General features: G+C 56.6%; 1 protein-coding gene across 1 annotated transcript in view; it reads right to left on the bottom strand.

Annotated features, from left to right (window-relative positions):
• Positions 1–7,973: 7,973 nt before the first annotated feature.
• Positions 7,974–11,448, bottom strand: part of Mdga1 (MAM domain containing glycosylphosphatidylinositol anchor 1) — a 52,255-nt gene continuing 48,780 nt past the window's right edge. Inside the window, exons 15-17 of the mRNA XM_027943731.2 lie at positions 9,067–9,197; positions 8,754–8,862; positions 7,974–8,114 (exon numbers count right to left, since the gene is read on the bottom strand). Coding sequence (XP_027799532.1) covers positions 8,023–8,114; positions 8,754–8,862; positions 9,067–9,197 — 332 coding nt within the window. The 3' untranslated portion in view covers positions 7,974–8,022. The remainder of the gene's footprint in view (positions 8,115–8,753; positions 8,863–9,066; positions 9,198–11,448) is intronic.

The following is an 11,448-nucleotide window of genomic DNA, read 5'->3' as shown; positions in this document are numbered from 1 at the left end:
CAAACAAAACAGAAAACCTAAAGATGTGAGTCAGGAGGCTGAAATTTCACCATCTGAAATTTCACATCCCATTGAATAGTCTTTAGACTTAAAAGTACACACATACACACAGATGTTTTATACAAAAAGTGAGATGGCGGGGCTGGGGATGTGGCTCAAGCGGTAGCTCACTCGCCTGGCATGCGTGCGGCCCGGGTTCGATCCTCAACACCACACACAAGGATGTTGTGTCTGCCGAGAACTAAAAAAAAATAAATATTAAAAAATTCTCTCTCTCTCTCTCTCTCTAAAAAAAATAAAAAAAAATAAAGTCATAACATTTAAAATAAAAAAAAATGAGATGGTGTTAGGCATGTTCCTTTCTAACCTGCCACTCTCTCTCTCAACTGTATATTATGGACATCTTCAAATGGCAGCAGACTCCCCACTATGGCACCTCAGCCTCCAATTCATGTTTTACCCCCCTTCTCCCCTCCTCTTAGATAGGAGTGAATTGGCACAAGGTTCCTGGGAGAGCAGGGCTCTGCTTAGAGTGTGTATAGATGGACTGAGACTCTCAAAGTGTGGAGTCCTCAGCTGAGTTTGGTTGGCCTTGGGGGACCTGAAAGAAGCAGGAAGCTCACAACAATTTTAAATAAAAACCTAAACAACCGAAGAGTCAGGGTGATGGACTCAGTGGTAGGATCAGCATTTGGGGAACGTGCCAAGTGGACCTCAGAGCAGGAAGCCATGCTGGGTGCCCAGGAAGATGGATTTGGGAGCAGGGGGTTGGGAAAACTGTGTGGAGGGAGGCCTCCGCCCAGGCTTGGGGTGACTTCAAGGAGAACAGCTTTGACTTTTTCCTTGGATTTATTTATACCCAGCCTCTTTCTGAAAAGGTGTTACAGTAGCTTTCAACAAAGGACATATGCAAAAAGGTCAGGCAGCTAGAAATAGAAAAGCAGGACCAGGGACGATTTCCATCTGAAGCAGAGGACTGAAGCCGGAGCCCCAAAGGAAAGGACCCTGCTTCTCCCAGCCCCCTGAAGACGAGCTGGTAGGAAAAGCAGCACAACCTCCAAAAGGGGGACAAAGAGGAGCGAATCTGCTGATGTGAATGAACACTGCACTTCAGAGTTGCCTCCAAGTCCTACCCCTTCTGAATTTTACGAGCTAGGGTGACCACATCATTTTCTGAGCCTCAGTTTCCTCCTCTGTAATATGGAAATTAAAATGTCTGAGTCATAAATCACACAAGGACTGTTTCTAAAAATTACCTGGCCTACCTAGATAGCTTTCTTTGGGACCTACCCTTGGACAGGGTCCACTGGAGGACTTAGGGGAGAGACAGAGGAAGGAAGATGCAAGATGGTACATTTATGGAGACTCCCAGGCCCCTGCCTCTGTGAAGCAGACCCACCCACAAACTCTCTAGAAATGGCACAGTCCCCAGGTAGCTATGTCTTATAACCATGACTCCTTCCTCTAGCTCAGCCGATTGGATCAAGGGTGACACCTGACTCAAGAGCTGTCAATCAACAGGTGACTCAATGATGTGTGTGTGGCTAGATACAGAATGGTGGGACAATCCCGTCAGCCCCTTCTCTAGAGAGGTTGAGTCAGTGGATGCTGGCGGCTGCCACCGAAGGTCCCAAGGGAGAGTTGGAGCTGAGGGGTCGTGAAACCTGGCAAGCTGAAGTCATGAGCGAGTGTCATCATGAGTCTGGAGAGGAACTGTGTGGGCGAAAAGATGCCAGTGAGGGGAAGGGCTGAGTCACACCAGGTGGTCAGCTGTTGCTCACCAACAAATTACCCCCCACCTCTGGGGCCTCAAACAACCTTCCAGCAATTACTTCATTATATCCCATGCCAACTCTTGTAGCTACTGTGAACCCAGGAAAACCATCTGTTGCAACTCCCATTTGGGTTTCAGAGAGCCTGCCCCCCTCAGTACATGTATCCACCCAGGAACTCCTAGACTGCAGTGAGCTCGGGTGGGTCTTTTCCTGCATCCAGCAAGCCAACCCGCAGCAGCAGTGGACTCCAGACACACAGACCACGTATCTCAGGTGTGGCAGGAAGAATCTGTCTACATGAGAGCTGATAAGGCTCAGGAGTTGACAGTCCCAGTTTTTCACCTTTCTGAACCTCAGTTTCCCCATCTGAAACAGGGTGTAAAACTATCTGCTCTATCGACCTAAGTCACTGCCACTAAGTAACTAGAAAGGCTGTCTCCCTGTCATTTCCTGGTCTCCCCGTAGTTCATAAGATAACACCCATAACACCCCTTGATTTGGGTCACTCTGCAAATGCTCACAGAAGAGTGGATTTCCCTCCTCACCACTGGCCCCCAGGACCCTGGTGATCCCATTTCTCTGAACAGAAACATAGAGTAGAAGGCCGACCCTAAGGACCTCCCAGCTCTGCCATTCTAGAATCCTGAGAGGTCTAGGATAAAGGGAAAGGTGGCAGAAAATGATTTGGGGGCAAGTAGACAGGTGGCTACCTGCACCCAGGTAGAGTGCAGAGTGGGGCTTATGGGGCCAGAACAGAGATTTTGAGGAGAGCAGGGGGTAGGTCAGCAGGTGGGGGTGTGAGTGGCATTTCAACCACTCATGCCAACCTTAGTCCTCCTCTATCCTTCCCCTTCCTGAGCCTTCTAGGTTTTTCCATTCCTCCAGGACTTTGCATATCCCATTCCCTCTATTTGGAAGACTCCCTCTCCCCTACCGGTGACTCCCATCCTTCTTTAGATCTCCCCTAAATATTTCTCTTAGCAATGTCTTCCCTGAAGCCCCAGCCCAAGTAAGAACCCTTTTTCACAGTCCTAATTACATTCATATTTATATATTTCTTGGTATAATTATCAATTTAATATCCATCTCTCCTACTAACAAGAGATTCCACGATGGCTGTCTAGGGTTGGTATTTGTGGAATGAATAAATGAATAAGGGCACGAAATTCATTGCAAGCAAACCAGGGTGCCGTCCCCACTCTTCAAGCCACAGAGCAGGATCCACAATGGCAAGTGCCAAAGAAAGGATGCCACCAGGAAAGGAGCCCCCAGCTCCGCGTCCCGCCGGCTCTTCCCGCGTCCCGCCGGCTCTTCTCGCGTCCCGCCGGCTCTTCCCACGCCACGCCCCTACGCCACGCCCCTACGCCACGCCCCTACGCCACGCCCCTACGCCACGCCCCGACGCCACGCCCCGACGCCACGCCCCGACGCCACGCCCCGACGCCACGCCCCGACGCCACGCCCCGACGCCACGCCCCGACGCCACGCCCCGACGCCACGCCCCTACGCCACGCCCCTACGCCACGCCCCTACGCCACGCCCCTACGCCACGCCCCTACGCCACGCCCCTACGCCACGCCCCTACGCCACGCCCCTACGCCACGCCCCCTCGCCCCTGCCACGCCCCTACGCCCCTGCCACGCCACGCCCCCTGCCATGCCCCCCCAGCCAGATGGAGACCTAGCGTTGGAACACTGCAGCTTTATTGATTGAAACAACCGCGTCCGCAACTAGAGGTTACATTGGGGGGCTCGGGGGTCAAAGAGGGGCAAATGGAGAACAGAGGCTGGGGTGGAGACGGAGAGCAAGGCAAAGGGGTGAGGACGGGGTCGTGTGACTAAAAAAACAACCCCAATACATTTCACCCGTGGATAAGGGGTCTCCTGTTGTGCTTTTACCTTGGTGTGAGGGTGGGCTGGGGGTCAGACGCTTGGGCCTGGGCATGAGGGGTTTTGGCTTTTCTCCCAAGTCTTTGAGGCCTCAGGGTTGGAGCAGTCTCTTCCTTCCTTGTCCCTTCCGGAATGGGGATAAGGGCCTTGGTGAGCTGGCCATCCTGGGACAGGTAGGATGCTTGGAGACCACTGGAGCAGAGGGGCCAGCAGAGTTGGGCTGAGATGGGGATTATGTGGGCAGCTGGGAGGAGGGAGGGGAGGTGGAGGGAGGGGAGGTGGAGGAAGGGGGTCTTTCCCGGTGGGTCCTGGGAAGTTAACACAGGCAACCTGGGGGAACCGGTGGGCACAGGCAAATGCCATCCCTCTGGATCTCGGCGTCTCGCCTGTACAATGGGTTATTGGATCACTACTGGATCACTAAGATCTCTCCCAGTTCTAAGGGTCAGGGGTACCCCAGGAAAGAGTGGTCCCGCCCTAACACACACACATACACACGCACACACGCACACATGCACGCACATGCATACAGACAAAAGAGAAGAGGGGCTTCCCTGCGTCTGGAAGCAGGGAGGGCTCCCCTGAACCCAGAACCAATGTTCCTACAGGGACTGTCCACAGCAGGTCCACCCTCAGGTTCCTGGAACAGACCCTGAAACACCCTCCCCTCCAGCCTCCTTGAGCTGTCCAGGGAGAGGAAACCCCAGGAATCCTGCCCTCCAGATCTTTAGGGGGAAGTCAAGAGGATGAGGACATGAGAACATGCTGACCTTTGTCCTAGCCCAGGCTCTGGTGAAGACAAAGGGAGGGAAGGGGAAACAGAGACTCTTCTATTGGGGAGCCTGGAGGAGGCCAGCAGCAATGGCCTCTGTGAGCAAAGGATGCCAGTCTCCCCCAGGCACCAGGCCTTCCATGATGCGGGAGGGGGAGGGGCTATGGCCACAGCAGGAGTCCAGCAACTCTGTAACAGGGCTGGGGACATCTGTGGCACTCTAGAGACAGGGCCATTAGTCCCAGCTCCCCAGAGCTATCCGGACAGGAAGTCCCAGCAGCAGCAATGCCCGGATGGTGACACCCAGGACTTAGTCCCTGGTTTCCAAGGTTGGCTCTACCCAGACTGGCTGTTTGACCTCAGGCCCCTCTCTGGGCTTCAGCTTCTTCATTTGTGCCCTGAGGGGCTTGGACTTCGGAGGCCCGTCTGGCTCTGTGGCCTGAGCGGTGGCTTTCAGAGCACAGGGGAAAGAGAATGAATGGGAAAGTGGTGCCGGACCGTCCCAGAGGGCAAAGGGGACAGGAGCGTTCCAGGAGCAGTCTGGGTGCGCTAAGCAGCACCCCAGGAGCTGTCTGTGGTCCCAGCAGCGGGACAGCCAGGCAAGACTCTCCATCCACTGTCCCTCGGCACCTTGTCCTGGGAGTCCCTTTCTCCTCTAGACACCAACCTGGAGGGGAGAGGGGAGGAAGTCCCAACACCCTGAGGGTTGACTCTGGAGTCCCCACTTTAAGGCCACAATATGCCTCAGTCACCCTGACCCAGAGGGCGAGGCTGCCCCTGGCGAGAGGCACTGGACCCAGCCAGCCTGGTCTCCCCAGGGCCCGGGGTATTCCTGGGCCACCTACCATGACACGGACACACAGATTCACAGACACACAGCATAAGTGACATTTATACAGATCCACTTCACACAGACACACAAACACTGACACACAAGTCACCCAGAGATACACCCAGAGACACACAAAAACACTCATTCTTTGCAGATTCACCAGCACACACAGACTGGCACGCTCCTGGACTCAGGCACGGCGAGCACACACCACCACCCACTGCCCGCACCTGCTGGCACCTGCTGGCCTGTGCACACAGACACACGTCAGCCTCACCCGATCACCCGAGGACCTGGGTGTCTCAGCAGATGGGCTGGGTAACCCCAGGTGGGGCACCCTCCAGACAGGGCTACCCCACCTTCTGAGAAGGTCCCCTCTCTCCAAACAGACCAGGACAGTGGCGATGCAGCCAAAGCCCGCCAGCAGCTTGTCTGTATCGGGCTCTATGGATACAGAGGTCCACATCATGGAGCAGCCAGGGCAGGGAACAAGGCTGAGGGGGACAGGCCTGGGGCTCACGGGGATTCCAGGAGGAAACTCTTGGGGCTCCAGCATGGGTCCCAGCAAGGGCACTGAGGAAGCATCTGGAAGGTGAGAGGCCCACAGTTCCCTCTCTTGGGTTCTCTGGTGCCAGGTGCCCTCCAGCTCCATTAAATCAGAACCTCTGGGCTGGGACCTAAGCACCAGAGCATTTGAAAAGACCCTCTGGTGGTTACGCTGCAGCCAGGGCTGGGCGCCAGGGTTGGTGGACTCCATTGCGCCAGGCAGACCCTGTGGAAGTGCTTCCCATCCCGGGCTGGCTTGTGCCAGGCAGGAGCAGGGGTGGGGAGAGGGTCAGGAGGCTCAGAGGAGGAGCTCACAGTCTAGTCGGGGCGACAGATTCTGCACAGATGGGACAATTAAGGAACAATACCCGGCAGACGTGATGGAAGCGTGTGCTGGGAACCTGGAACGGCTCACTTCAGACCCAGGCCTTGGGCGGGCGAGGAAGGCAGCCGCGCTGGTCGGGCATCAGGAGGCCCCGCTGCAGCCTGGCCGGGCCACCCACCAGCTGTTGGTGATGATGATAACAAAGGCCTGACGGAGCCGGAGCCCAGCAGCATTGGCCATGGTCCCCGCCTGCTCCTGGCACGGCAGTGCTGCCCAGGATCCAGGCTCTCTCTTCGCAGCTGTCCCCACCAAATGCTCCAGGAGCAGCTTGTGACACCCCCACCGAAGGTGCTCGCATTCACTAGGGTCACCTGGGAAGCTCCATCATCCATAGGAGGGAAAGGTGGGGTTTGGGGCTGTGGCAATAGCCGCTCTAGACTATCGATAGGACTGGAAGCAGGGGAGATGGCTCGTGCCCACAAACATACATGTCACCGGGCTGACGTGCACCGACACTCAGAGACAGGCCAGACCCAGCCTAGAAAACCGCACACACAGACTCCTTCTGCATATACTCCTGCCCAGACATGTGCACGCACACACACACACACACACGCACACACACACAAGCACGGACACACACGACTCATCCTGGAAGGGGCTGGGGCTCCTCTCTCCCGTGGAGGGCTGGGTGGGCAGCTCAGGGTGGTGTTGGGGAGGAGAGATCTAGAAACTGTTCTGTCCATCTCAAGCTCCAATCCAGGACCTAGGGACAGGAATTCCTTTCACAGCTCCCAGGGGACAAAGGGACTGGAATTACCCCACCCATCTCACCCCCACCCCTACAAACTTATCGTCCTTCGCTGACCCTGTGGGGAGGGGGGCATGGCCCACTGGACAGGGCTTTGTAGGGCTTTGCCCTTCACGCCCGCCCCTGGCCGTGGCACCCTATCAGACCAAACACATCAGAGACGAGGCTCTGCTCCCACTTTCGGTGGCCTCGAGGGGGCCACGGAACCACCGAGGCAGGCTTCTCCTCTGCCGCGCCCCCGTCTGAGTCCCAGCTGGGGCTGAGGTTAGGTGGGGACTGTGCTCTCAGGAGTCCAGTTGCTGGTGGGGGTGGGGATGGAGTGGGTGGGGAAGGTGTCAGTCTCCACACTGCGCAGGCCCAAGACCCTCTGCTGGGTCCCTTCCATGGGGGCACAGTGAGGAGGGGATATGACGTCCCAGAAACAGGTCAGGACCTGGGGTGACTGGGGTCTCCCCCTTCCAGCCCCCACTCTGAGAACAGCTGCGGGCAGCAGGTGCCCCACTTTCTCTGTCATCTTCTAGGCAAAGGACAGTCACGGAGCTCACAAAGTCCCACCTGGCCCTCCTCTGACCCCTGCCTCCTCCGTCCTGAGGAGTCCCAGAGTCTGGCCAAGGGCAGGGCTCCCTGTCTGCCCACTCTTCTGGCAAAGCCACCAGGTTGGAGTCTGGCCTTGAGTTGGGGGACAGCAGGGAGGGTCAGAAATACACCACAAGTGCAGCCAGGACAAGGCCAGCGTCGCGCCACGGTCCCTGGGGTGGCGGACGCCATTTGGGCAAGTCCCCTGTCTCCACATAGAGAAGGTGCTGGCAGGTCTGATAGAAACTTGTGCTTTAATAGATCTCTGTGTGTGAGTGTGAACGGGTGAGTGTGTGCGTGTGTCGAACAGCCGTCTCCAGGGCCTCAGCGCCGGGCTTCAGGTCCTTGTTTTCTGTTCGTCCTCGCAGCCAACGCAGGCCCCCTCCCTGGCGAGCCGGCCCTGCCCCTGGGCACCCCGGCGGGCGGGGGTCAGTCTTTGGTACGATGTGGACACTTTGGTGTGCCGGGGGCGGGGTGGGGGGCCACGCAGCTCTCATCATCTCTGCATCGCCAACAGGAAGATGACCACGGGCCCCCAGAGCTGTGGGCTGGACCGGTAGGGAGCTCTGCTGCCCGGCATCACCACCACTGTGACAGGAGACAGAGGAGACAGGCCAGGAGCTCCCGTCAGCTCCGGCAAGGGCAGGAGAGGAGACAGGCTGGCTGAGGGAGGGCGCCACAGCCCTTCCCCATCTCTTTGGAGGCCCTGAGGGTGGGCACTCAATGCAGATGTGAGGTGGCATGGCTCAAGGGTGCACAGCTTGCGGGCTCATGCTCACCAAGACACAGAGCAATTTACCACACCTCAGTGGCCTCAGTTTCCTTATCTGTAAAATGGGCCTCCAAGTTCAAGTGTGGCTGTGAGGTTTAAGTGGAACATGCACACATGGGTTTCTGTACCTCGCCTGGTACATAGTAATCCCTCAATCAACTGGAACTGTTAGAATTGGCAACACCTGGCCCCCAGAAGGCACAGGTCACACCTGGAGCCACAGTACTCTGGGGCTCAGACCCAGGCACCGGAGGTATCTGATACAGTAAGGAATTCAGTAAGTTCCAAGGAGGGCAGGACCCAGGGCTTCCAGCCCAAGTCAAGGGGGGCCAAGATGGGTGCACCTGCACACCGGCACACTGAACTCCATTCAGACCAACACCCTCCCCCAGCAGATGGATGCCCCCCGACGGCACCCACAGCCTCAGCTCCCCCGCCCCCTTCCCATCGTGCACCTTTATTGGGATCCATTTGCTTCCGGGGACACTCTCCTTTCTTCAGTGTGACATCGTCTATGGCAATATCCCCCAGGTAGCCGGAGCCTCGAACCCCCTCAAAAATAATCTGGGGGGATTAGAGAGCAGAGAACAGGAGATGGGGATCTTCTAGGCCCCAGGGACCCCCGCCCGACTCCTTCCCCTCAAGGGCAGCCCCACAGCCTGCCTGCTTTCCTCCTTGGAGCCCCAGGACCGAGCACCAGGACAACCTGAGTGCTTCCTGTCCAGGCGACCCCAAGCCTGGGAGAGCCTCTGGGCCCCATGGACTCACCTGGAAGGGCCCACTGGGGTTGATGGGCACATGTGCCTGCTGCCACACGTTGCCCTTATTGCCACTGAGGGACCAGGCGTGTGTGTCCAGAGCCCCTTTGTTCCGGGATCTCACAAGAAGGTTGAGGGAGCCTGTGGCGGGTGACAAGAGAGGGGGTCAGTGGGGTCAGCAAGGACATCCTTACCTGCCTGCACTCACCAAGCCACCCACACGGCTGCCCCTGAGGGATGGGACCTTCTCCCTGTCCCCACACCTGGTGCAACTTGTCATTGCCATGGTGAGCAGGGCACCACAGCCAGAAGAGAGGACGGTGGCAGTTCGTATCTCTCCTTCCCTGTCAATCAACCAACCTGACCACACACACCACCCGTCCCCTCTAGACAGGAGCGGTCCCGGGCAGCGGGACCTCTGTCTTAGCACAGAGCAGACCTTCCCAACAGCACAGTCGCACACCACAGCCATACGCGATTCTGAACATGGAGCAGGGCACTTAAACTTTTTAATACTGATTTAAAAATATTTGTACATGGTGAATAAAGATGGCCCTTCCAAACCATGACTTCTCTAATGCTGACGCCTGCTTGGAGCAAAGGTTTAAAGCAAACATTGATCTAAAGAAAAATATTAGGTCCCACGCTTCATAGTGATAACTGAGAGTGAGATCTCGGAGGCATTAGCCGGGAGGCGCTGAGCCATCTGCCCACAGTCTCAGGGATCTGCAATCCTAGGGGTGCTGAGGGGCGCTAGAGAGAAGGAGGGGTCACGGCTGGGCTCAGAGCACTCAGGCAATGCCAATGTCCTCTCCCGTCTCTTTGTAGCCCACCTCGAGCCCCCAATGACATGAAAGACCTGGCTCTGAGGGAAGAGGAATCAATCTTAGATGGAGCCTGGTGGCTGGCATTTCCATGGCACTACCCACAGACAAAGCCACACCATCTGTGACACCAGATAGACCTACCCCCCAGTGGGGGGAGCCACCAAATGTTACCTGCCTGGATTGAAAAGAGTTGGCTGGGACCAAGGAGTGCCGGCGAGACACAAGGTCTGGGGACAGCTGGTGCCCAGAGCTGCCAGGCACTATGGAAGGGGGGGCGGGGAGGGGAGAGACCAAGACAGTGAGAAACACCCCTCCCCAGCAGGAGAGTCAGGCCCGAGGAGCACCCAGCAGGAAGGGTGTCATGCTGACATTGGCAGGACTCAAGGCCCAATGTCCTTTAGGGTCCTTACTAGCCCCAAAGGGACCACTCCGTCTTCCCTGCTTAGACATCTGTCCCTACCCCCTGGGGTCCGAAGACAATCCCCTTGCTCTCCTTCCTCCTCCACCACGGGCACCCAGGGACCTGAAGGGGAAGGCTGCTTTTTCACTGCTTAAACAAAAAAACAAAACAAATTTCTGTCCCCTTCTCTGTGCGCTCCATCAGGAACAAGGTCTGCTCTGTGCAGGGGCTTCCTGACATCCCCTCACAGGGGTCAGCCAGAGCCCAAGACCCTCCACCTCTCTTACGAGTGAATTGCTCGTACCTTCCTCCCTGTCTTCCTCGCCACCTCCAGAGTCATAACATGCTGAGTCAGGGTACACTCCGGCTTGCCCATCCTGGCCTTTCCCTCTGCTTAAGATGCCCTCCCCCACCAGGTCCCCCTGACCAAATCCTTCTTGATCTGTCTGCAAGATGTCTCTGAAATGCCTCTTCCTCCAGGAAGTCTTCCTAGGCTTCAGCTGGGAGCCTACGATCCTACCCATAAACCCTGAGTCCATCAACCACGGCTCCCCACGCAGGCCACTGTCCACTCTGTGAGATGGCAATCCTGGGGAGCCAGGGCCTCTTCCCTATCCAAGTCCTTGAGGGAATGTGGTCGGGGCCAAATGCCTATCAGTGCTCAGTAATTAAATGTTGAATGAAGAATTTCCATGACTGTCATCAGGGTTTTCATAGGATCTCAGGGTTGGAAGTCACCCGGGGTCTCACCAAGCCCCAGCCTCACTGTCATTCATTCATTCATTTAACTCACTGAGCACTTGCATGTGCCAGAGAATGTTCCAGGCACTAGAACAAGACAAAGATCCCTGCTCTCGTGGACCTCATGTTCTCCTGATGGTAAACAGGGAAATAACATAGGGAAAAGGAGAGCTCTTTTAGGTGGGACAGTCCAGGACCTCTTTGAGGACACCCGAGTGAAGGGAGGGAACAGTGTTGCAGACTCGGGGGTGGGGCATCACGAGCAAAGGCCTCCAAACCAGGAAGGTGCCTCAAGTTTGTAAAGAAAAGCAGGGAGCCCCCTGTGCCAGAGCCAAGTGCAGCAAATAAGGTCAGAGGAGCAGGCAGGGGCTGGAGCAGCCGTGGAAGATCTGGAGAAGATGTGGGGAAGTTTCAGAGGGTCCTG

The sequence above is a fragment of the Marmota flaviventris genome, chromosome 6 (genome assembly GCF_047511675.1).
Source record: "Marmota flaviventris isolate mMarFla1 chromosome 6, mMarFla1.hap1, whole genome shotgun sequence".
Classification (NCBI taxonomy): domain Eukaryota; kingdom Metazoa; phylum Chordata; class Mammalia; order Rodentia; family Sciuridae; genus Marmota; species Marmota flaviventris.
This window is presented reverse-complemented; position numbering and strand designations above follow the sequence as displayed.